Below are 22,466 nucleotides of genomic sequence, written 5' to 3' on the forward strand. Positions count from 1 at the left end.
GTATGGTAGTGCTCTGTCAATCGGTGGCGGCACAATTGCTTATCGGCGCGAAGTGGGGGATGCGTTTTTCCCCAAAAATTTCCCGATCATCCCACTTCGCAACGCCTGCCACCACCTCCCCCCAATCCCAATACCAAATGGGTTCCGAAATGGAGGCAGCCCCTGTGCTGTCCACTCCCGACGATCGAATCCTCGAGGAATCGACTCCGATCGCCTCCGTCGATGCCACGAAACGGCTTTCCGATGACGAACTCTCCATTACCTATGACATCGAGCGCACGCTGAAGGAGATCCGCCAGGCGCGGTACAAGCGGATTGCCCTTCAATTCCCCGATGACATGCTCCCGGACGCCCCACGGGTCTTTCAAATGCTCAGCCGTGGTCTTAACTCGGAGGAAGTCGTTCATGCAAACGGCACTCGCCCTGCTGGTTCGGCCGAACAGACAAACGTTGGTTTTGGTGCCACCGATGCGAACAGTATAACCAAGGGAGTGTCTCAAATGTCAGTGGAGAGTGAGGGTGAAAAGTGGTCCCCTCGATTGTATATCCTCGCAGACACTTCCTATGGCACATGCTGCGTGGACGAAGTGGCTGCTGAACACGTGGATGCGGACGTCGTGGTGCACTATGGAAGGTCTTGCCTATCGCCAACGGCCCGGCTGCCCGTGATTTATGTCTTCACCTGCAAGCCATTGTCCACTAACCCGGTCGTGCAAGCATTCAAAGAGATCTACCCCGACCCAACAACCAAGGTCATCCTGGCTGCTGATGTCACTTACACACACCATGTCCCTGCATTGTACGAATCCCTGGTGAAAGAAGGGTATACCAACCTGTTTGCCACGGAGGTGGTCCACGAGCCTTCGTCGGCTATTCCAAACCGTACGGTGCCTGAGTCAGTGGGCGCCGCGCCAGAGACCCTGTCAGACTGGCAACTGTTCCATGTCTCCGACCCGCCGACCGCCCTCTTGATGACGCTTGCCTCTCGAGTTGCCGGGATCCATATATATCCTACAGACACTCCGGGCAACCGAAAACCCAAGCCGTTGCCCGCGTCCACTGCGGCGGCCTTGCGACGTCGCTATGCGATTACCACCCGCCTGACCACTGTTCCGATCTGGGGAATCTTGATCAACACGCTGAGTGTGAAAAACTACCTGCATATCGTGGACCATGTGAAAGAGCAGATTGCGGCTGCCGGCAAGAAGAGCTACATGTTTGTCGTGGGCAAACTCAACGCAGCCAAGGTTGCTAACTTCAGCGAGATTGGCGGCTGGGTAGTCATTGGCTGCTGGGAGAGCTCCTTGGTGGACAGCAAGGATTTCTGGAAACCAGTCATCACGCCGTTCGAATTGGAACTGGCCTTGAAGGACGACGCCGAACGGGTGTGGACCGGCGCCTGGCAGAGTGATTTCCAAGCCATCCTCGACAAGCCACAAGAGTCGACGGAGGAGGGAGAGGAGAGCACCAATGGTGCAACCATGGACGACGATGACATGTCAGAACCCGAGAGCGCGCCGCCGGAGTTTGACCTGCGCACTGGACGATACGTCTCGCATTCCCGACCCATGCGGGAGCCCGCGTCCCGCGCGTCTGCCCAGATCGATGGATCTGGTCCCTCTGCTGCTCGCACCCTGGCCCGGCGGGCAAAGGGCGACCTTGCGATGATCGGTGGCGCCGTTTCACCAGGCGCCGAATTCTTGCGGTCGCAGCGGACGTGGAAAGGGTTAGGTAGCGACTTTGATATTCGTTACGACGAGGAGGACGACCAGGAGGATAGCACCTTGGTCAAGGAAGGGCGCAAGGGTATTGCCAGGGGGTACACCGTGGGTGAATCGAACGAGAAACATTAGGCCGCCATTTGGAGTCCATTCTGTCCACAAAGCAGCCCGCTTGGGTCCCGTCCAAAAGCCCAAAAGCATTTCGCCGGTGTATTTAGCATTATGAAACGTACTACTGTATGATGAAAAATGATAGATATGAAATACTACTAGTACTTCGAGCAAGGAACCCTAGAAATCATTGCTCTCTACTTCAAGTTACCATCCGGAGCCGTACAAAGTATACAACATCACATGACACCCACGGGTGCATCCGGCGAGCCATGACAGTCTTGCCTGCATCGCGCTTGGGTCTTCCTCTCTTCTCCTCAAGCCCAACGCCTTTCTCATCCGAATCATCCACCCCCCTTCCCACGCCATTTCTCCCGGACTCGCCCTCGCTGCCTGTCGCGGTGCTGCCCCTTGGGACCCGCCCTTGCGATCCACCGCTTATCGATTGCCCGATCTCCAGCGAGGAACGTCAACGCTGGATGAGTCCAAGTCGCCCTGGCCTTGCATGCTGTGGCTTACCTTGAGATGTGATTATCGCACCCGATCCATCCTACCATGTGCTGCGCCTACACTGGAATCGCCCGCGACCTCGCGTTCCTTTCGACTTGAGTCAGCGACTGCCGCTGAAGATGGGACTTCAGCACGACATGACGGCGGTGGATGTTGGCGCCCAGCCAGCGCCGCAAGCGCTGGCGAAAAACGCCCTGCAGGAAGCTGTGCTCCCACGCGACCGAGTGCTCTCTACGTTTGAGCGCACAATTGCCTTCAATGCCCCCGTCCTTGAATCGCTCCTCCTCCAGCTTCCGACCGACGCCATCCTCAAGCTCTACCAGACTAGCCCCTACCTCCGCACCTTTCTTCCGTCATGTCCCACCGCGTGGAAGCTACTGTCATTTCGCTTGATGTCTCCGTCCCTACCACAGGTGCCTGCCCATATCGTGCCGCCGGGCACATCGGAGCGAGAGGCGGAGAACCCGCCCCAGCGTCAGTCGCGACCCTACGCCTTGGATCAACTCCTGATGAATGTGTTGGTACCTTTCAGTGTGTGCCTGAAGAGCTTGGAGCTGGATAATACGGCTGTCTCCGGACAGATTCTCGTCTCTACTGTGTTGCATGCTCGCCGGGAGACACTAGAGCACGTGTCTGTTCGGGGATGCAAGCACGTCTCCCTCAAATATCACATAATCCCATACCTCACCATGTTTGGACTCCAATACGACGTGGACATGGAGAAAAACATCGGCTCTTCCCAGACGACGAGACGGTTGGCGCTGAAGAGTCTCTATACATACCGGTGCCGCCATCACCGCCGCCGCCCTTATCTCTCCGTGTCACTCTTCCGCAAGGACTCTGACTCCGAGCCGACACATGAGCTGGTCAATCTGTGCCATAAACTAGGTATCTGGACTGATACCGCCTGGTGTACGACGCCTGCCGGGAGGTGCTTTCGCCGGCGCGGATATGTGGCGATGCGCGTCCCACATGGTTCCCCAGAGGTATGGGTGGTCTTTGATCGTCTCTGGCGAAGCAAGAACTGGATCGGACCTGTCGATACGGAATCAAGGAAAACACATGTTCGGGATGGCAAGCTTTGGGAGACCTCTGAGACTGGATATCTCGGCGAAGCACTGGGCACTGGCGACGGGCCCGAACCTGGTGAGGGCAAGATGACGCCGGCCCATCTGCGAAATAGCCACGCGCGCTTTGTCGAAAATGTGAAGTGCGACAATTGCGCAGAGGAGATAACAGAGCGGTGCGAACAGTGTAGTATCTTGATGCACTGCGTGGGATGCCGCAAAACGCTCTGTGCCAGTTGCGCCTATGAACGGCCTTATCTCCACCGAGGTCCCTCTTCAACATCTACAGGCAATGCCAATGGAAATACACCGGAATCATTGTGGTGGGCGCCGGGGGCAATTTTCTCCCCAAGCTCAATGCAAGATCCCATTTCCAACCCCCTCGACACCGCATTGAATGGGCTCTCACACACCTCTAGCCCCGCTCTTAAATTTCACTGGTGCTGTGCAGAGCCCATTTTTTCCGGCGGCGGGGGAATCAGCATTGGTTCTGCAAATCGAGACGTAGATCATGTGCGGGCAGTGCCTTTGCCTCGAAATCAGGGCTGGGAAGACTTGGAGTACACCGTCAGCGAATGGAGCAAGACCTTTCCGAAGTACGCCTATGGCGATCCCTCAAAGCCGGACTATTCGCTTGAGACTGGTCATCTCGCCATGATGAAGTGGTTGCTGGGTCCGCCGGACCGAAAAGTATCACCTTGCCCACGTAACCTTTGCCAGGAGTGCTATGACTCGCCTCAGTGGAAGGTGCATTGCAAGAGCTGCTCCAAGCCACTCTGCATTGAACACGACCTGCGCGGACTGCGGTTGCGCATCTGTGGGTACAAAGACCTCGGCATTGAGAAAGAAAATATTCAAAAGCGATCTGCGGCCACCACCCTGGCAGCTGGTGTCTCGACAAGCCAATCCGCCGGTTTTGATCTCCCATTCCGGACGCAACGTCTCGTCGACTCAACCAACAGTAGCTTCATCAATGGCCCACAGGGCGATGCACCGAGCGATGAAACCTTCGTCAATACACCGAACGACGACATTTCGAGTCGTACCTTCTTTCCACGAAATCCCACTCGCTCCTTTTCCGCCCCACCGTCTAACCAATCTGGATCATCGTCCCCGTCGAGCGCCTTTTCTTTTGAGTCAACGTTTGAGGCACCACGTTGGCAGGGGTGTCAGTCCTTCTTCTGCCCCACAAACCGCCAACCCGGAGATCAGCGCCAGCGTTGCCCGAGCTATATCCGTGAATGCAAGAGCTGCCTGGTCTACGTATGCCAGGAATGCGTACAGGCCAACCCGCCCTGCAAGTGCTCATACTGTGAGGAGAACTATCTATGTCCCAACTGCATGCGGCAGAGCCCCTCCGATGGCCCTTGCCGCCGTCGCGAGGACGAAAAGGCACGGAAGGAGCGGAAATGGAAAAAGGATATGCAGGAGCTGGAAAGTATCCTCCAGCTCAAGCTCGCCAATGAAGTGGCAGAGTTTGTTGGACAATTCTTCGACTCGGTGGACTATGACCACAACTCCGGTCCTGCGGTCACTCTGAGCGTCCAGTCCGATCTCGGCAGGCCCGACGACATCACACCTTCCGCTTCCCACAGGCCCCCATGTGAACTGACCGACGTGACCGGGGCAATGGAGCCTGGTCTGTTCATTGATCCGGATGATCTGCCCCCAGAGGAGTAGACATCCGCTAAGGCGACTACTACCCCATCCCGCTATTCTCACACCGTTCTTTCCTCTATCTCGTGATTCCCAATATTTGCCATCTCTCGGTTTCTTTAGCGATCTTCATACCCGGCGCCAGCAGGATTCCAGTTCATTTGAGACTCATTCTTAACTTTTTTTATTGGTATTTCAACATTTCTTCCTCTTTATATTTTTCCTGACTACGGCATCATTACGAGTAGTCCATGCATCAGAGCTATATATCAAGGGGCCAAACCCTGGCGGTTTTACGAGGAGTTGAGACATAGGTGTGGCATCACAACTTTGTTCCAAGTTTTCCAACCCCTCCTTTCAATCCGGCCCAGCGCTGCAGCAGAACCGGGCACATTGCCTTCATCCTTCCTGTTGGTTCATCAGCCCCATCTCCAAGGGTGCAGGAACGCAACCCGCGAGCCAATAGACGCGGGAACTGTGCTAGGAGCGCTGACGACCTTGGCCTCTTTTCTTTCTCTTTTCCGCTCCTGTCGCCATCATCCTTGTCCTACCGTAAGGCTGGAGTTGCCGAGGCTGAGCTGATGATCCCTGGTCTGTGATGACATGGGTTTGGTGGGCTGGCATTTCCATATTGTTTCTTTGCTTTTATTTCTCATAAAGACCGGGTTAACATCCTATGTATGTCCATGTCGTATATTGGTATGTATCTATCACTAGCGAATCTACAGTTTCCTGGTCCCCTCCCCTTCCGCATCGAGTATCCCGAACAAGCCTCTTTTCCTGATCAGATCAACCCATGTATCCATGGGGCAATAGACCCGTCCAGTTCGATCCAAAATTCAGCATCGACATCTCCGACATCCCCATCGATGCTCCGTGCCCTTGACTAGTGTAGTCTAGCAGTGGAGCGCCCCAAGACAATAGTACGACGCCAGGATGTGGATCCGATTGGCTCTGTCCACCCCGCGAGATGCACCTGGGGTTATCATTTCCGTTCATCCACCGCCGTTCGCGCGATGTATCTTTTCTTCCGGAGGTTAATTCGCGCCCTAGAGGCTCTAGAAAACGACTACGCTGACGTGGGGCCCGGTCCGACAGTGCCTATATCGTACTTCTGATGACGATATTGGTCCACTGCATCGCTCCAAACAACGCCCGGTCGTACTTTCGTCATGCAAAAGTCCGGTTTTTGGCGTTGGTCTGGTGATACTCCATTCTCACAGATTCTGATCTTCGTTGCAAAGGTCCTTCTCCGTAGCTAATCGGGCAATCTTGACGTGGCGGGTTGCTCAGTTAGATCCGTCAGCTGTATCTTGTTGCCTTTTCTCAATGACAAAGTCCCGAGTTTGAGTCATGCCGCGCGCTTGGGTTTGAGTACCTGTCGACGTCATTCGGATCGGTATCCATAGCCATAGATCGTGGTACCACTCAGGCGGGAGGGTTTACGCCTCTGGAGAGCTTGTTCGATCGAGTGGGTTCGGATTGAAGACGCTCAAAGTACGTGTTCGTGCCTTGATTGCGTTGCCTTGGCTACGGCTTATCCTCGGGGATTCTACATTTGCATGAGTATTGGCGTTGCATTGTTTCGGCGGTGACATGCTGATCCAACACTGCCCTTTCTCGGGCACGGGACTGCTGCTGCCTGTGAGTTTGGCAATGAATCGGTGAGATCCAAGGTTACGCGGTCAACAGTCGTCCGCTCCCAGGGGGACGGATGAGCATGAGCCCAAGTTTCAGGTTGTAAGCCCAACTTGGTGAAGTATGACATGACCACGATCCACTCTGGTTCCCCAAGGCTTCCACGCGGGTTCCATCTAATCAGTGCCTACTGCGGCGGAAAGGACGGTTGGAACAACAGCAAGAGGCCCATGTCATCTCGCTTGCCCTAAACGAGAAGTGCCCATTTCGGTATAAAATCACCCTGGCAAACCTTAATCCCTTGTCGAGCAAGCGCACTAGCATGGCAAGGGCTTCGACATGAAGATTGACGTCTTTGCGAATGTTGTGCTGAAGCTCCGACGCACACGAGAGCCGGCGACCAGTCAGGATAGGCCACACCGACGGTCTTGCACCGCCAAAATGCCGACATCGTCACTTTCCGCTGTCAACGAAGCTAAGGCGCGGTCAGATGACGGCCAAAGTGTCGGTCGGGTACGTGTCTGCATGTAGACGGAAAGTGCTATGCACCCAAGTCGCCAAAGTACTAGCCCGAGCACAGCCAGGGTCTGGTGGTGAGAGGGTTTCTGCATTGTAAATAGTAGCAGCGGAATAAGATTGGATTGGACATGGAGGAGGCGGATGCGAGGCAATGCGGTCAATGGGACTTGAGACAAACCGTGCCACCGACCACAGAAACACGGCCGATCACTGTAGGAGGGAAGCACAGAGTCTGGCATGGTATTGTTCCACGTGGGTTTGAAAGATGCAACGTCCCGGCACCAGAATCTTGGCCATGGAAGGGGAGGGAGGGGCGCTCTCGGTAGATTTCCCGATGGAGAGCGAGTACATCTCCTATCCAGCCCATATGTGCCCATATGTGCCCATATGTACCCCCTGTACGGCCCAGTCAGGCATGGCGATGCCCAGCAGGCGCTTCGGGCCCTGGGAAGGAGTGGGCTGCTGGGCAATAATCGGTGTACCCTGAGCCCACGGCGAATCAGATTGACGCGGTTGCTGCATCCGCCTGCGCTGCGACCCTTCACATCGCAGACAAGCAGAGATCGGGCGTGGATCAGCTGTGGTAAACCTAACCCGACTCCCCGGGCCCTGCGACGCCTCGCACAGTTTCAGTGGCGTCCCCCACTTCTTCTTTTCCTTCCTTCTCGCGCGTCTACCTAATACTCAGTAAGTTGGCCATCGGCTCGGGTGGAGATGTTCCGCCCACTCCACTCTGCCTTGTCGACTGCGGCCAGATATCAGATCGGTTGGCGCGGATGCAGGACCAAACCCCCCGATTGGCGCGGGATGCGACGGTGTCGGGCGCAGGGAGAGATCCTATTAGCTGTGCGGGTGCAAAGAGGGTCTTTTGGTCGATGGGGAGTCTCGGACTGGGTCCGTCAGATCACGCACAGGCACTGACATCACCGCGCTGTGTTTGTGCCTTTCTTTTTTTTTTTTTTTTTTTTTTTGGCTTTTGGACGGTGAGTGGAGTCCTGCCATCGCCTCCACTAGTCGATCGGTCGATGTATCGCGTCGAAGGGCCAATGGGGGAGAATGGATATCGCATAGGCGGTCCGCCATGCCGTTCGAGGCGAGAAGGACGGAGGAACGAATGGGCCGCGCGAATCCAGGGGGAACGCGAAGGTCGGTGAAGGGTGTGACCCGTGACCGAGGCAAACATTGCTCTTTCCCAATTTCCCGTTTGAATTTACTTTTTCTTTTCTGTTTCTTTTTCTTTTTCTGGTTTGGGGATCAATGTGGTATTTTCATTATTATTATTAATATTACTTTTTTTTCTCTTTCTGTTCAGGATTGTCTCTATTAGGTTACCGTTTCTTCGACTGCTTCCATTCCAACCGGTATATAAAGGGGCGCCTGTCTCCGAGCCACAACGGTTGGAAGCCCAGCGATCTCGATTTTATCTTTGCCTCTGTGAATATTTACCTCTCTCGACGTCTTTGAAGACAGTGACTCCAATCCTCTCCTCACGCGACCTGGTGCTCCTTCATCCTTCACCACATACACCCCCATACATACTATAATACCTTAGGTACACTTCCACACATTGCGCCATGGATTCCATCAAGACCAAGGATGTCGCGCCGGAGAAGAAGGACAAGCAGCCACAGCTCAGCGACGTCGAGCAATATCAACGCCGATGGGAGCAGTTGATGGACGATACGGCTAAGCAGATCCAAAAGATTCGAGGTACGATCGTGACGTCTGATGCATCACATGCGGGGATCACTGACACTTTCCGGTTGAAAGACGAGGAACAAAGGAAAACCGCTCAGGGCTCGCGATAAACGCCACTCTCGAACACTCGATGGTGGCCACTGCAAAGGGACGGAGTTTGGAATCTCTTCATATTTTCTCTTGTCGATATTTTGGGTTGATCATCATTGTTGTCTCTCGTTGATCCTACTGGATTTTCTACGGAGATTAGGAATACCCATGGGAGCCGGGTACCGCATGGCATATCGGATGGACACTCGTTCTGGAGTCCGGATTTTTAGAGGAGTTTTTGCAGCAAGCTGAATCGCATTGCTGGCATTTCCGCATTCACACTGACCCTGCCCTAACCGTATTGATTATGGATCGTGGCACAGCCACCCGAGTAATTCCTTTTGATGACGAGGCTGCATTTTTCCCAAATGTTGCCGCACCCGCGCCAATGAGCGATCGCCGCGCGAGTGGGCTGGCGTGCATATCCCGCGCGCATCCCTGGGCGATCTTCGTCGACTGATCCCCTCGGCCTGTCAAAACGAACAGGTCCTCGTCTCGATGCTCCTCAACGGTATGAATGCGCCGAGTGGGACGTGAGACATTCCGAGATCCGCTGTCAAGGAGGCTCGGACTGAACCTTAGCCAGCGATAGTGCATGAATTAATGCACCGAGCCGCGCAGCGGTCGGCTCCCCTGGGTGCAGCGTGGCGCAGAAATGCCCAACTTTTCAGCTCGCCATGGACAATGGCATTCTGTCGTGTCAAGGTGCTGGGGAGCGGTGTGTCGATAACACACACCACCGTGCAGGGACGAAGGTGGTCTGGAACTGGACAGAGGACTCGACTGTATGAGTCAACCCAGTCGATGGACCGCAGTCTCGCTCTGGGTCTCCACCGAGCGATCAGGATATCCTCAGCATCGATCATAGACGGATCGTCCCCCTGCAGGCCATTTGACAGCATTCCGTACCGTTTGCCGATCGCGGGTCGGAATCCATCGGCTTTCCATTGTCCGCTTTGAGGCTGCGCGACAGATCAACCCTTTCGGCGATCTGTCAGGGATCGTCGGACGTTGACATTTCCACGCAAGGAGAAAACACGCGTATAGCGCGGCTGCCGGGAAGTCACAGCATGTTTGCTAGCGCTCCTCTCTGGAATTTATTATTTTCGACCAGTAGGCGGGTTGAGTTGTGAAGTCCTCCGTTGATTGGTCGTACACGCCATTGTGTCAAAGTTGAATTGTGAGAGGTGGTCTTAAAGGGGAGTAGTCGTCGTCGTTGGTACATAGTTGAGGGTATATCTAAGCAAGTCCGGACTAGGAGCCGTCTGGAAGGACGGTTCCACCGCCAAGCCGTCCCGCATTCTTTTCCCTCCTCAGCTTCACCGCGTCAACAGTCATCCACCATGTCTGCCGAACAGAACCCCTCGCCTGCCGAATTGGCCCAGCGTGAGCTCGAGGAGAAGGAACGCAAGGCTCGTGAGGTCGCTGAGCAGGCTCAGCTTCCTTACAAATGGACGCAGACCATCCGCGATGTGGACGTGTCCGCCCCGATCCCCGCCAACATCAAGGGTCGCGACATGGAGGTCGTCCTGACCAAGACGAAACTCAAGGTGGCCATCAAGGGCCAAGAGCCGATCATCGAGGTGTGTTTGGAAGTGACTGGCTGTAAACTCCCGGCGGAATTCCAAGACTAACTGCTCCCCGCTGTTAGGGCGACTTCCCCACCCTATCCGCGTCGACGAGTCCTCCTGGACCCTCGAGACCACGCCCACCCCGCCCGGTAAAGAGGTGAATATTCACCTGGACAAGGTCAACAAGGTCGAGTGGTGGCCGCATGTCGTGACGACCGCGCCCAAGATCGATGTCACCAAGATCCAGCCCGAGAATTCCAGCCTGAGCGACTTGGACGGCGAGACCCGCGCAATGGTTGAGAAGATGATGTATGACCAGCGACAGAAGGAGACGGGTGGCATGACGAGTGACGAGCAGCGCAAGGCGGATCTACTGAAGAAGTTCCAGGCCGATCATCCGGGTGAGTTGAGAAGTGTCCAGCCTTCCACCCAACATACTACTTTTATTTGTTCTCCATGTTTGCTCCAGATGCTAACGACCTGCAGAAATGGATTTCTCGAACGCGCAAATTGGTTAAGATGCGCGTCCCAGGTCTCCCATTACAGTGTATGAAGTATGAATAATGCATCTCAATGAACCACACTATTCTCTTTTTGTTCTTGTTCTCCGCGTCACACATATCTCATCCTCATATTTCCTATTCAATCGTATATCGAGGCACCATCATGCCTTACCTCAGCGTGCCCCGCATGATTCCTTCATGTTAGGCATCACGACCCGATTGGGATGAATACGAGGACTGCCTGTTCGGGACTAGCGTGCCCGTGATCTGCGCAGCTGCCTTCTTCTTCTTCTTGTCTTCGTCTTCGCGCTATGAATTCACCCTGTGAGATCCTTTCTTCAGCCAATGGATGCCGTTGGAATTCTCATTTCGCAACTTCCATTGATCAAATTGCGCCTCCGAATGCCCCGTGGTTGGACCCGCTCGCGTGAACGCCCTGACTCAGAGCAGGGCGCAGCTGTACGGGGCACTGCCGATTGAGAAGGCTGATATCGGCTATATTGTACATGATTCTTCATTGCGAGGCTCCAACTCAACTCAAAATACGTTCTAGCATTCACCCTATCGACCTAGATTCCCGTGGAATGTCCGTCTAGACCCGTGTGCAATGCGCCACTCGAAAGTCGACATGTCTCAACCGATGCAAGGGCACCAGAGTGTATTCCGAGTCCCGAACTACAAATCACAATCCACCGGTACGCATGGTCCGGTAGGCGACCCGACTGAACGGGTCTACCATTCCCGCCGGACGCACCGCAAGTCCCGCGGAGGCTGCGCGACCTGCAAGAGCCGACGAGTTAAGGTATACTGGCGAACTTCCCCCTTAGGTCCCGGGTAGATCTGCCGGTTGGATCGGTTGTTGATTCGTTGCTCTAGTGTGATGAGTCAAAGCCTCACTGTCTCCGCTGCCAAAAGCATGGAGTCGAGTGTAACTATACGGCTGCACCCGTTCGTACCAGGCCCACCAAACACGTCGTCCAGCGGTTTTTGGAGTCTCGGCCCGACCTACTCTCGACGGAATCGTTGGCAATCTCGATGTCCTTGTTGGTCGTGGCGGATAAGCTTAATGAATTGTTGCAGCCGGAGCCACCTTCCCCGTCATCATCCTCCTCGTCATCTTCGTCGCAGACCATATCACCTGGTCCAGATCGAGCGTTGGAGGCCTTGCATCATTTCCATCAGGCCACGTTCCATAGTGACCTTTCGAAATCTGATATAGGTGCGATGATGGGAAAAGTTACCCAACTTGCATTTGAGGTAAGATCGTGAAACTATGTTTTCGTGGCTGCAGCGACGAAAGCATACTTGGTTCGACTTGCTAATACTAAAAATTGTAAAGACGCCATTGCTCATGCACGCTATCATTGGAGTGGCTACTACACATTTATGCAGCGTGATACCCAATAACTGCTCTTATCGCGTCGCCGAATCCTACCATTGGCAACAGGCGATTCAACGTTACACCCACGAGATTTCCTCAGGCGTGACCGAGAAGAATATGGACCCACTTTACTCCGCCTGCATTCTCCTCACCATCCACAGCTTTCGATTAGGAGAGTTCAATCCGCGTGCGTCTTTTGTCTTTTCCGATAACCCGACGGATCTCAACTGGCTTCGCCTGCAAGGTGGCCTTCGCTACCTATTGGATCGTACCCAACGCTGGATGCCAGATAGTATGTGGTTCACGCTTTTTGAGCAGTCTCGTTACGACGAATTCAGCTACGATGATGATCGGCCCGGCCGGATCGATTTGGACCCAGACCTCGCAGATGTCTGTCGTATCACTGAGACTTCGACCGTAACAAATAACCCTTACCTATGGCCGCTGCGCATGCTTACAAATCTCCTTGCGCTTGGAAATACCAAAGAAAATTACCGAAACTACTACTACAACTGGATGGGTCGCCTCGAGCCAGAGTACTACGATTGTCTCCTGCGAAAAGACCCCCTGCACTGATTCTACTTGCATGGTGGCTCGCTCTCATGTGCGTGGATGAGGAGTGGTGGATCGAAACGCGGGTCCGATCGGAGTGCACTGCCATCTGTATGAAGCTGGAAGACAGTGCAGACCCAGTTGTGCTACGTCTGCTAGAATTCCCGGCGCAGTCCTGTGGCTATCTTTTGAATCACGTGCAGGAGCGAAATGCGATCCAGGCCCTCTTCGACACCAACGTGGAGTTTTGAAAGGCCCTGGAACTGAATAACTTGATAAATTACGAAACTTTCATATACCAATCCCTAAAAAAATATAATTTAAATTCAAATCAAATCCTGTAAACACGAAATCAATTTAATTATCGATGACACTAGAAGGTGTTCTGCGAGATCAGTCTATTCCAATTTGATGATTTGATCATCTATTTGAATCTGATAATCTCCAATTCGTCCTAACATGAAATAGTTAGCCATAATACACCGCACGATCTGCGATGTTGACTTCAAAATTACCCGGTACAATCAACTCCTTGACTGCCCAGCCCTCGACTTTGGGATATTCACGGAGAACTTCGCGATACCTGGGAGCTTTAGGCCGCAAAATATTGTTGCCACGACTAAAGCACCAGAAGGAAGACCGCCGAGGTCCTCGCACATCTGGAGATCCGAGAAGTAGAAGTCTTCATCGTTATCCAGGAACAAAAGGTCAACCTGAATCAATTTATCCTCGGGGGTGAAGCCTCCTCACAGAGTCAGCCGCAGATCCCACAAAGATCTTCACGACATCACCCGGTCTAGCAAGATCAGCAACGCTCATCGCAACAGCCGCAATGAGAGGGTCGAATTTTCCAAACTTGAGAGTTTTACCGCTTGCCCCGACTTGGTGGACCGACGCATGACTTCGCCAAAGCAGATTGAGGAATAACTAACGTAGCCACCGAGTTCAACCAGCACGGAAGGACTTTTTCCTGCTTGATAATATCGCAGACTTTAGCACCTTAGTCGGATCCTATATTGATGAGAAAGCCCTGTTGCGCAGCAAACCAATCCATTACGCGAAGGATGGCAGACGGCGACCCACGGAGCTGGTTGAGCGCGGTGTGTGACTGTAGACATTCTTGAGGGCGACGTCTCGTCCATAGTGAGACAGTGTGATCGTTATTGTCAAATTTGGCGAGGGGACGATATTTTGGCGACAATCTCTTGGGAGAAAGCCATTGTGTACTCGTATGCTTGGGGATAGTCAGGAGGAAGAAACGTTGCATAGTCGCGCGGCTTATATACTTGCATTTTAGGCGGGTGGGGACCAACACTTGTGAACGTGCCAACTATCAGCCTAGGGATTCATTTCATAGTGGGAGACCTGACGTTGAGGGACATGCTCGTTCGAATAGAGTCGTCGGGAATGACATGCAAGGCTGCAGTGGAGAGTGATAAGATTTGATGCAATGTGGTAGGGCATTGCTTCATGTTTTGTCGAAGTCACTACCTAATGGTCCGTTGGCTTGTGTGGACACCGGCATCTTAATTAAATGACCGGACATACATCCGAGGTCATGAAATCATGAAACCAAGAGAGGGCTCGGTGCCTTCTTTTGATACATCTCGAGTTGCAATTCCTCACTGATAGCTCCGAGTCGCTTCAACTATCAGTTTAACTCGCCAACCGCCTTTCTAGGCCCATTTTGCTGAAGTGACAGAACACGCTCGGCCGCGCCAGGTGTGCGAAACCGGGATTTCGATGCTCACAGCTCTTTCTCGAGCCTTGCAGATAGAAGGTATCAATATTCCTGTTCGTACAAAATAGGATGATTTTTGGACATTGGGAGCTCATAGACGACCCTCTTCACAGCGTTGCCGCGGAATAACTCTCATCCCTCGCTGGACCGGAAGTGACATCCCCGCAATTTCATCCGCGAGAAAAAAAGGCAGAGTGAAACCTGCACTCCCCACGACCCTCGAACTGCTCTTTATTATTATAGCTGATGTATCCCAGCATCTAAGACCGCACTCTGAGGTTCCGGTCTGTACGGGTCTCGTTCCGAAGCACCACGAACCCGCGCCTTCCGGCAATGTCCCCCCAACCCGAACGTCCCGCGACAAGGCAAAAAGCTGCACAGCCGTCGCCTGCGGCAGCATGCGAGGCATGTAGGAGATTGAAGATGCGATGTATTCGCTCGAAAGATCAACAACAGGCATGCGACCGTTGCAAACGAACGAAGCGCAGCTGCAGGATCCCTTCGCCGCGTCAATTAGGCCGTAAGCCCGGAGCGGTGGGTCGATACCAGGGACTCGAAAAGGCCTATCGAAGAATGCAGGTGGAGTTGAAGAAGGCCAAGGCGTCTCCGGGAGATAGCCATGGAATCAACGAGTTGGCATTGAGAGAAAGGGAGCTATCAGAGCTCCGATCGTCTGCGCAAACGGACGATGACTTATCTTTGGAATGGATCCAACGTACCAGCGACATACAGAGACTCGCCGGGAATACTACCACAGATATGATGAGATCATCTGCTAGGTCACCTGTCACATACAAGCTTCAGTCTATTTCGAAGGCAGCAGTACTTGATCCTCTGCATGCTGATGCCACGCGTGGTGCCCACTCGCACGCTCCTCTTGAACCTGTCAGCAACCCATTGGCTCTGATGGCTGATGCTGCAGTGGCAGCTCAAGCAATGACAACACACCCCGAACAGGCAGGTACTTCCCCGGGATCCAATGATGGGGCTCAGTATGAAGCATATGGAGTATCTGAAGGCCAAAGCTTACTCCATCGGCCTGGATATCTTTCTCTCGGTCTTCAACTAGATCGGCAAACCCTGGAAAGAGGCCTAGATGCGCTGCTCAATTCAGGAAATGAGGCAGAGCATCAACATTTGAATTACTTTCGCCCTCCTGATATGAATCTTCCTCGGGATGTTGGCCCGGACTTAGATCCCATTGATCTGGGCTTGATCACCGTCGGAGAATCATCTGCCCTGTTTGCCATGTTGGTGAAATTGAACTGGATATAATGTTTTTTCGGACCTTTCCATTGACTTTTCGCAGTTACTTTTCCCACCTTCACGTCATCAACGGAATCCTTGACCCTCTGTTGCACACCCCGGAGTTTGTCCGTTCCCGATCATCACTCCTTTTCACGTGGATCCTGGCCCTCACGGCGCAATTCAATCACCAGTCCGGACATCTTGCCACAAGACTTCGGCTACATGGTGACAAACTGTCTCGACATGTCCACACATGTGGATTTAAATCAGTGGAGATCGTCCAAGGATATTACATTTCGCTTCTCTCCGCAACCCCGGCAAAGAATTTGTCCGAGGAACGCTCCTGGCTTTACACAATGTACGCCTTTGGTGTCGCAGTCGAGCTAGGATTGGACCAGCCATCAAGATTTTGTCATTACCCAGTTTCCAAAACTTCCACTTCTACAATAAGCAGGATTGATGAACGAGAGCTACCGTTTCAGCCCCCACGAATGCCCCAAACCTCGGACCAGGAGGACTTACCCTCATGTCACAGCAGGAATGTCAGAGACGTGGGAGGCCAAGCATACATCCAAAGACTAGCGCGCAATCAAGAGCGGACCTGGTTTCGGATTTCACTTTGGGAGCGAGCAAACAGTGCCGCTTGCGGTAGGGTCAACGTCTTTCCTGATACGGAATTGATGTCCAACGTTCATAGTTGGTGGATGCATCCTCTTGCTGATTCAACCGACAAGTACACATGTGCATTTGTACTTCTTCGTCGCGACATTGCCGTTCTTCAAAACGAAACTCGGCGACAAGCAAAATTCTCACAGTCAAATCCCCATTGGGCTCGGGAGCTGATCAATGCAACTTTTGAGCCTTGGCTGCAAAGATGGTTACCCTCAAGAGCAACGCAAGAACAGCCTCAGTGCCTGCCAGACCTGTACCTGTATTATGTATACATTCATGGTCGGTTGTGGATTTTGTCAACTGCATTGAACGCTTCAATGAATATGGGTCAAAATCTGGAAGCAATTCGTGAGGATTGCTTTGAAGCTGCTATTCATTGCAGTGAAATTGCAGTCCACGACTTGCAGTCCATCGGGGAGCCAATGTATTGCATGCTGTCCCCGACATGGGCAATGATATCATATGCAGCAATTCTCGCTCTCAAAATCTTCCCTTTCCTGCATGGGTCTCGTCCGGGACAACAGGTCGAACTTCTCGCATTACTTGCACAAGTGGCTTTGCAACTCGAATGTGCCGGCTCGACTCCTTCCCATCGACTTGGAATTGCCACACTACTTGGTGAACACCTAATGATGATCCTTCGCACGAAAGTAGCTGGTTTGGGAGGCATGGCATTGACTCCCGAGGTACGATCAATGTCATCATCTTCAACTACCCAAGAAAACGGTGGCCACAGAGCAAGGCAAGCAATGCTTACAGAAAATCACACAACGGAGTTTTCAGAACGTTCCCGTTCTATGCATCCAATGGTATCGACATACGATCCTTTCCTCACAACTGCAACGCTGGGAACAGAGACAGATATTGGAGATGAAGGGTTCGAAGGACTGCTGCGAGAGATATTTGGTCCGGGATTTGGTGACGTATATTAGAATACTGGAGTCAAATAAAACAATATGGGGCCAGAGATCATTAACAGATAGATAATCTTGGACTCATGCCACCATCTGCTCTAGGAATTCAATACCACGCCGAAGATTCACATAAAACATTGGTTCATCAGACCCAACAGCGTCAAGATCAATTGGCCCTTGGACATCGAATCCGTGACCACACCCTTCGGCACGCTCCAGAATAAATTTCACTCCAACCTCCTTGAGCTTTTCTGCTGCGCTTGTGCTCTCCTCAAATTCGACCATCACATCCTGGTCACCGTGGATGAGGACAGTAGGCGGAAACTTGTCGGTCACACCGAAAGCGAGAGGGAAAAGAGCTCGGTGAGACACAGGGATTGTATCCAACCCTTGGGAAATGATCTTCAAGCCAATATCAGGAATATGAAGCAAGGCTTCCGGGAATTTTGCAGCGGCCAGGAATGGTTTGATCAATTGGATTCGCTTGTCCTGGGCAGCAGCAGCATGGTCTATCGGGATCGGATGGGAATCAACAGGGTGGCCATTGTAAATTGCTGCATTCAAGGCATCGATCGTCTCCGCAATATCTTCAGGTCGACCCTGTGGTTGGATCCATTTGGGGCGGGAGAAGTCGAACCCACCACAGACAGTAAGCAGAGATCGGATCGGTGGCGATTCCGGTAGTGCAGCAGTTGCAAACGCAAGATACCCCCCTGCACTAGACCCAGCGATGATTATGTTCGTCGTGATATTATCATAGATCCATTGGGTAACGTCACGGGAATCAGATAGCATATCTAATCCAGATGCTTCTGGTAACAGACGGTAAGAGGCAGTCGCATAAGCCCAGTTCCGATGGCGACACGCGTTGATCAACCAATATGGAGGGAAGCTTGACTTTTCGCCTATCATCTAAAGCAACAGAACAAGTCAGCAACATGATTCTGGATTTTCTCAAAAGGGTATGTGCTCATACCAGGTACCCTCCGTGGAAATGGAGGACGAGAGGGTCATCTTGGGAGAAGTTGGGCGGTTTTGTGATGTCTACGGACAGGGCCAAGTCGCCAACCACTTTGTAAGTATGAGTGGTGGACATGGTTGATGGAATGGAATCAGAAACGATTGATTCTGTCTTTCTTCGGAATTTTGGCTGTTCACAGGCCTTATTTATGCTCTTGGGCTTCGAAGGCGAGTACCCACAGGTATTTGCGGTGCGCCTTGTGCTAGCCTTCTTTGTTCCCCGATCGCAAATTCATAAATCTCCGCCGCAATCTTTTTCATGATGATCGCATTTGCTTGAGGACGCAAAATATTGCCAATTTCAGAGAACAGGGCCAAAACCAGTGGGAAATAATAAATAAATGCTTGTTGCGTATGACATGATGTCTCAGAAGGGCTGTATAGGAGGCACCGCAAGGCTCTGGAGCTGGATATAGAGCGACGCGATAAGATACTCTAACCTTCGTTGTTGGAAGATACCTTAGGGTAGTACTCCTTAGGATGACTGAGAACTCCCTGCGGATCCTCTTTGATTAATGAAGATTTCGTTACTTGTAATGATGAACACTGGTCACATGCTGGACACACTGCTAGTACTGCCAAGGTTGTCGTCGTATAGGTACATACTCGCTCTCAGACAGTAGTTACCACTATTCATGCCTGAAGAAACAGGCATCAAACCCCAGGGCCGTGCTGAGTCAACCGCCAATCAGAATCCGCGGGGAATTTGGATGCCTGCGGCTGCGGTTTCTCACCAGCTTGCAACACAGGAACTCTCTTTCCCTCCTCTTCTTCTCTGCATGTCTTTGTGACTCGAGCCTTGTCGCCGGATATTTCTATCTGGCCATTGTATTTCTTTCTCGCCACCGGAGGCTCCTTGACTTCGGAGATCTCCTCGATCTCCATTATCTTGTCTTTATCGCGGTGCGGCTCAACAATCTTGACCTTGAGAACCCTAGAGCCGTCCCCCATAGCGGCCCTGGTTGCTGGTGGACATGCAATAGCCCTGAGAATTTTCCTTCTCCTTCGTCGCACTCCCAAGGTCGCTTTGCTGTTGTAAAGAAACCAAACTCTTTGATCACTCCGTCCAACAAAGCATAGCCTACTCATTCCGCCATGTCCTTTCTGGCCAGCCTTTGCGGCTGCTTTGTCCGCGACGACGAATCCCCCGGCTCTCCGGCCCGGAGATGCAAACCCGCCACCCCCCACTCTGCCATCACAACGGAGTTCAAACTGGTGGATTCACACTGTCCGGCGAGGGCGATTTCATCCGCTCGACTGGCGCTGAGCACGGCCCCCGGCCGGCTGACACAGAAGTTGGGGGCTATGCCAGCGTGGACCCGCTTCCGCAGTACACTGCACGCCCGATGAGTGTCAACGAAAAGACCTTGGAATCACACCTCCGGGACCCATCGATATCGTCTGACTCTAATGCCTTTGATTCGGACGAAAAAGCCCGCCATGAATACCACGAAGAAGTCACATCTGATGCATCCTCAGCCTTTTCATACCCCAGTAGCTACGGCAACACCTCGACCGCAACGCGAGAAACTCCTCCGCCACCGTACTCTCCTCGCTCGTCGGCGGTGTTGACGCGGACGCGGTCCGTGTCTATCTATTCCGTCTCCTCGGCAATGGGAGTCACCATCAGCCCACCACCCATGGCTCGAGTTCATGGTGCACGTACAGGGCCATGTCCATCCGAAGCGGATGACCAGTCGATTCGTCGACATCGACGATCTTCTTGGGAGAGTCATTGATGGTCTCTCGGCCATGTGCTCTCCCTGCCGTTATACTTACTGCTGTCTTGCTGAACACTGACGGTGGCAATCTATTCATTCGCAAAGACCGAGCTGGAATCGGTCGTTGTGTCCACCTCTCCTTACCATTTTTCCTTATTTATATCTCAGCATAGATTGCTGCTACATTGCCTCGCCTGTTTCCTTTGAGAGGACTCAAGCTGCATAAGAACCCCCAACTACATACGATTGGACGATAAAGCGGTTTTGCTGGATTGTGTGACGACCTGGAACGAAAGGATATTTAAGGATACTTAATAATTGGCGCTATTCAAACTTAATTCTGTGGGAATTGGACATGCTCGTCGCTATCGCCTACCCTAGGGTAGTGTGGTACATGTGGTACATAATGACAAACATACATATTGCGCGCTCTAATGAACATCTTTTCGATTCGCATTATGATGATTTCTGTAGTGTAGCCCATGACCAGGAACAATCCAAAGCCTGAAGCATCCAATAGTATGTAGGAGAAGGAATGATTTTGCATCTGAGTACATTTCGATTGCCAGTTATTCGATCAGTTGGAAGACCACCTTGCATCTATTATACTTCGGACTAACAAACTTCCATCTGTCATCCCACCCTGGTACGCCTTGATGCCTCAGGGGAGGGGCTGATAAGGCGATAGCGCTGACATAATCAGGAACCCCGCCACGCTTTCCAAAAAAGTTAAAGTTTTTTCATTTCGATCTTGTATTGCCCGGATTTGTCCCGCATTGTTTTCGCTCGTTAGTGATTTCAATCCGCTCTCCGACACCATGGCGTCCGAACCGACCGTTGAGGAAATCACACAAAATGTGCAGCCGCCTATGGTCCCCCCTCACCGTTCCCACGACCCCTCCAACAATCTGAAGCGGACCGATCCCTTCCAATTCGGATCACGATACCTGGAACAAGGCGACGACGTCTACGAATTCAATGCTTGGGACCACGTCGAGCCGGATGACGAGTTCAAGGCCTTTGCCGAGGGCCAATACGAAAAACAACGCGCAGCACCTGTGTCAGAATTTGACCAGCGACGCTTTAATTCCGACCCGGCGAAATGGTGGAATCTCTTCTACAAGAACAATACGGATAACTTCTTCAAGGATCGGAAATGGTTGCAACAGGAGTTTCCGGTTCTCGAGCAGGTTACTCGCAAGGATGCTGGAAAGCAGGTTGTCTTGGAGGTCGGCGCGGGCGCTGGCAACACAGCCTTCCCTTTGATTCGGAATAACGAGAACGAGGAGCTGATGCTGCATGCTTGCGATTTCTCCAAGTATGCGGTCAAGGTCATGCGGGAGAGCGACCAATACAATCCAAAGTATATGGTCGCTGATGTTTGGGATGTATCTGCCGCACCGAGCGAGGAGGGCGATTCGCTACCTCCAGGGTTAACCGATGGCTCCGTCGACGTTGTGGTCCTCATTTTCATTTTCTCTGCGCTTGCGCCTGAGGAGTGGGATCGTGCTATGCGCAACATCTATCGTCTTCTAAAGCCTGGAGGCTGCGTTCTGTTCCGCGACTATGGCCGTGGTGACCTGGCCCAGGTCCGCATGAAGAAGAACCGTTACCTGCAAGAGAACTTCTACGTCCGCGGCGATGGTACCCGCGTCTACTTCTTCGACCCGGACCAGTTGGTCCAGATGTGGAGTCGATGGACACCGGAGAAGGGAATTCAAGTGGATCTGGAGAATGGCTCTGAGACCAAAGCTGATGCTGAGGCCAAGAGCACGGGCGCTTTTGAGGTTGTGCATCTCGGCGCTGATCGTCGACTCATTGTCAACCGTGCTTCCAAAGTCAAGATGTACCGCTGCTGGTTGCAAGGCAATTTCCGGAAGCTGGAATCCCCTGCTTCCACACAGACGGAGGATGACGCATAAATGATCTTTTAAGTCGGCTTGTCCATTTACCTCGACGTTAGACACGCAAGTCAAGCAACGGCACAGTAGGCAAGACAGCCTCCAGATCCGATGGCAACGCCGTCAATATTTCGCCGCTCGTCAGGGCAGAGCATTAAGCTGTCGCCAGTGTTTGCAGACAGCCAACCCTGCAGGGTCGGGTCCACATATATCTGCGGAAGACATGGCCTGA

General features: G+C 52.7%; 11 protein-coding genes across 11 annotated transcripts; 9 read left to right on the forward strand and 2 right to left on the reverse strand.

Moving 5' to 3' along the window:
- Nucleotides 1-137: 137 nt before the first annotated feature.
- Nucleotides 138-1,853, forward strand: N7532_009606 (2-(3-amino-3-carboxypropyl)histidine synthase subunit 1/2; the record flags this gene model as incomplete). Its single annotated transcript, XM_056622097.1, has 1 exon — nucleotides 138-1,853. The coding sequence occupies one exon, from the start codon at nucleotides 138-140 to the stop codon at nucleotides 1,851-1,853; it is 1,716 nt and encodes a 571-aa protein (XP_056472903.1).
- Nucleotides 1,854-2,479: 626 nt separating this feature from the next.
- N7532_009607 (uncharacterized protein) lies at nucleotides 2,480-5,089 on the forward strand (the record flags this gene model as incomplete). Its single annotated transcript, XM_056622098.1, has 1 exon — nucleotides 2,480-5,089. The coding sequence occupies one exon, from the start codon at nucleotides 2,480-2,482 to the stop codon at nucleotides 5,087-5,089; it is 2,610 nt and encodes an 869-aa protein (XP_056472904.1).
- Nucleotides 5,090-8,796: 3,707 nt separating this feature from the next.
- N7532_009608 (uncharacterized protein) lies at nucleotides 8,797-9,030 on the forward strand (the record flags this gene model as incomplete). Its single annotated transcript, XM_056622099.1, has 1 exon — nucleotides 8,797-9,030. The coding sequence occupies one exon, from the start codon at nucleotides 8,797-8,799 to the stop codon at nucleotides 9,028-9,030; it is 234 nt and encodes a 77-aa protein (XP_056472905.1).
- A 1,323-nt stretch (nucleotides 9,031-10,353) lies between these two features.
- On the forward strand, nucleotides 10,354-11,099 carry N7532_009609 (NudC domain-containing protein; the record flags this gene model as incomplete). The annotated part of the gene is made up of 3 exons (XM_056622100.1): nucleotides 10,354-10,615; nucleotides 10,662-10,982; nucleotides 11,068-11,099. The coding sequence occupies 3 exons, from the start codon at nucleotides 10,354-10,356 to the stop codon at nucleotides 11,097-11,099; spliced, it is 615 nt and encodes a 204-aa protein (XP_056472906.1).
- A 592-nt stretch (nucleotides 11,100-11,691) lies between these two features.
- On the forward strand, nucleotides 11,692-13,041 carry N7532_009610 (Zn(II)2Cys6 transcription factor domain-containing protein; the record flags this gene model as incomplete). The annotated part of the gene is made up of 3 exons (XM_056622101.1): nucleotides 11,692-11,886; nucleotides 11,961-12,341; nucleotides 12,424-13,041. The coding sequence occupies 3 exons, from the start codon at nucleotides 11,692-11,694 to the stop codon at nucleotides 13,039-13,041; spliced, it is 1,194 nt and encodes a 397-aa protein (XP_056472907.1).
- Nucleotides 13,042-13,067: 26 nt separating this feature from the next.
- Nucleotides 13,068-13,268, forward strand: N7532_009611 (uncharacterized protein; the record flags this gene model as incomplete). Its single annotated transcript, XM_056622102.1, has 1 exon — nucleotides 13,068-13,268. One exon carries the CDS (start codon nucleotides 13,068-13,070, stop codon nucleotides 13,266-13,268), a length of 201 nt encoding a protein of 66 aa, XP_056472908.1.
- A 2,063-nt stretch (nucleotides 13,269-15,331) lies between these two features.
- N7532_009612 (fungal specific transcription factor domain-containing protein) lies at nucleotides 15,332-17,610 on the forward strand (the record flags this gene model as incomplete). Its single annotated transcript, XM_056622103.1, has 2 exons — nucleotides 15,332-16,008; nucleotides 16,068-17,610. The coding sequence occupies 2 exons, from the start codon at nucleotides 15,332-15,334 to the stop codon at nucleotides 17,608-17,610; spliced, it is 2,220 nt and encodes a 739-aa protein (XP_056472909.1).
- A 63-nt stretch (nucleotides 17,611-17,673) lies between these two features.
- Nucleotides 17,674-18,688, reverse strand: N7532_009613 (alpha/beta hydrolase; the record flags this gene model as incomplete). The annotated part of the gene is made up of 2 exons (XM_056622104.1): nucleotides 17,674-18,504; nucleotides 18,569-18,688. The coding sequence occupies 2 exons, from the start codon at nucleotides 18,686-18,688 to the stop codon at nucleotides 17,674-17,676; spliced, it is 951 nt and encodes a 316-aa protein (XP_056472910.1).
- A 578-nt stretch (nucleotides 18,689-19,266) lies between these two features.
- Nucleotides 19,267-19,563, reverse strand: N7532_009614 (uncharacterized protein; the record flags this gene model as incomplete). Its single annotated transcript, XM_056622105.1, has 1 exon — nucleotides 19,267-19,563. One exon carries the CDS (start codon nucleotides 19,561-19,563, stop codon nucleotides 19,267-19,269), a length of 297 nt encoding a protein of 98 aa, XP_056472911.1.
- Nucleotides 19,564-19,778: 215 nt separating this feature from the next.
- Nucleotides 19,779-20,351, forward strand: N7532_009615 (uncharacterized protein; the record flags this gene model as incomplete). The annotated part of the gene is made up of 1 exon (XM_056622106.1): nucleotides 19,779-20,351. One exon carries the CDS (start codon nucleotides 19,779-19,781, stop codon nucleotides 20,349-20,351), a length of 573 nt encoding a protein of 190 aa, XP_056472912.1.
- An 800-nt stretch (nucleotides 20,352-21,151) lies between these two features.
- On the forward strand, nucleotides 21,152-22,255 carry N7532_009616 (tRNA(Thr) (cytosine(32)-N(3))-methyltransferase; the record flags this gene model as incomplete). Its single annotated transcript, XM_056622107.1, has 1 exon — nucleotides 21,152-22,255. The coding sequence occupies one exon, from the start codon at nucleotides 21,152-21,154 to the stop codon at nucleotides 22,253-22,255; it is 1,104 nt and encodes a 367-aa protein (XP_056472913.1).
- Nucleotides 22,256-22,466: the final 211 nt, after the last annotated feature.

Source organism: Penicillium argentinense (assembly GCF_028826775.1).
Source record: "Penicillium argentinense strain IBT 30761 chromosome Unknown utg000009l_segment0_segment0, whole genome shotgun sequence".
Lineage (NCBI taxonomy): Eukaryota > Fungi > Ascomycota > Eurotiomycetes > Eurotiales > Aspergillaceae > Penicillium > Penicillium argentinense.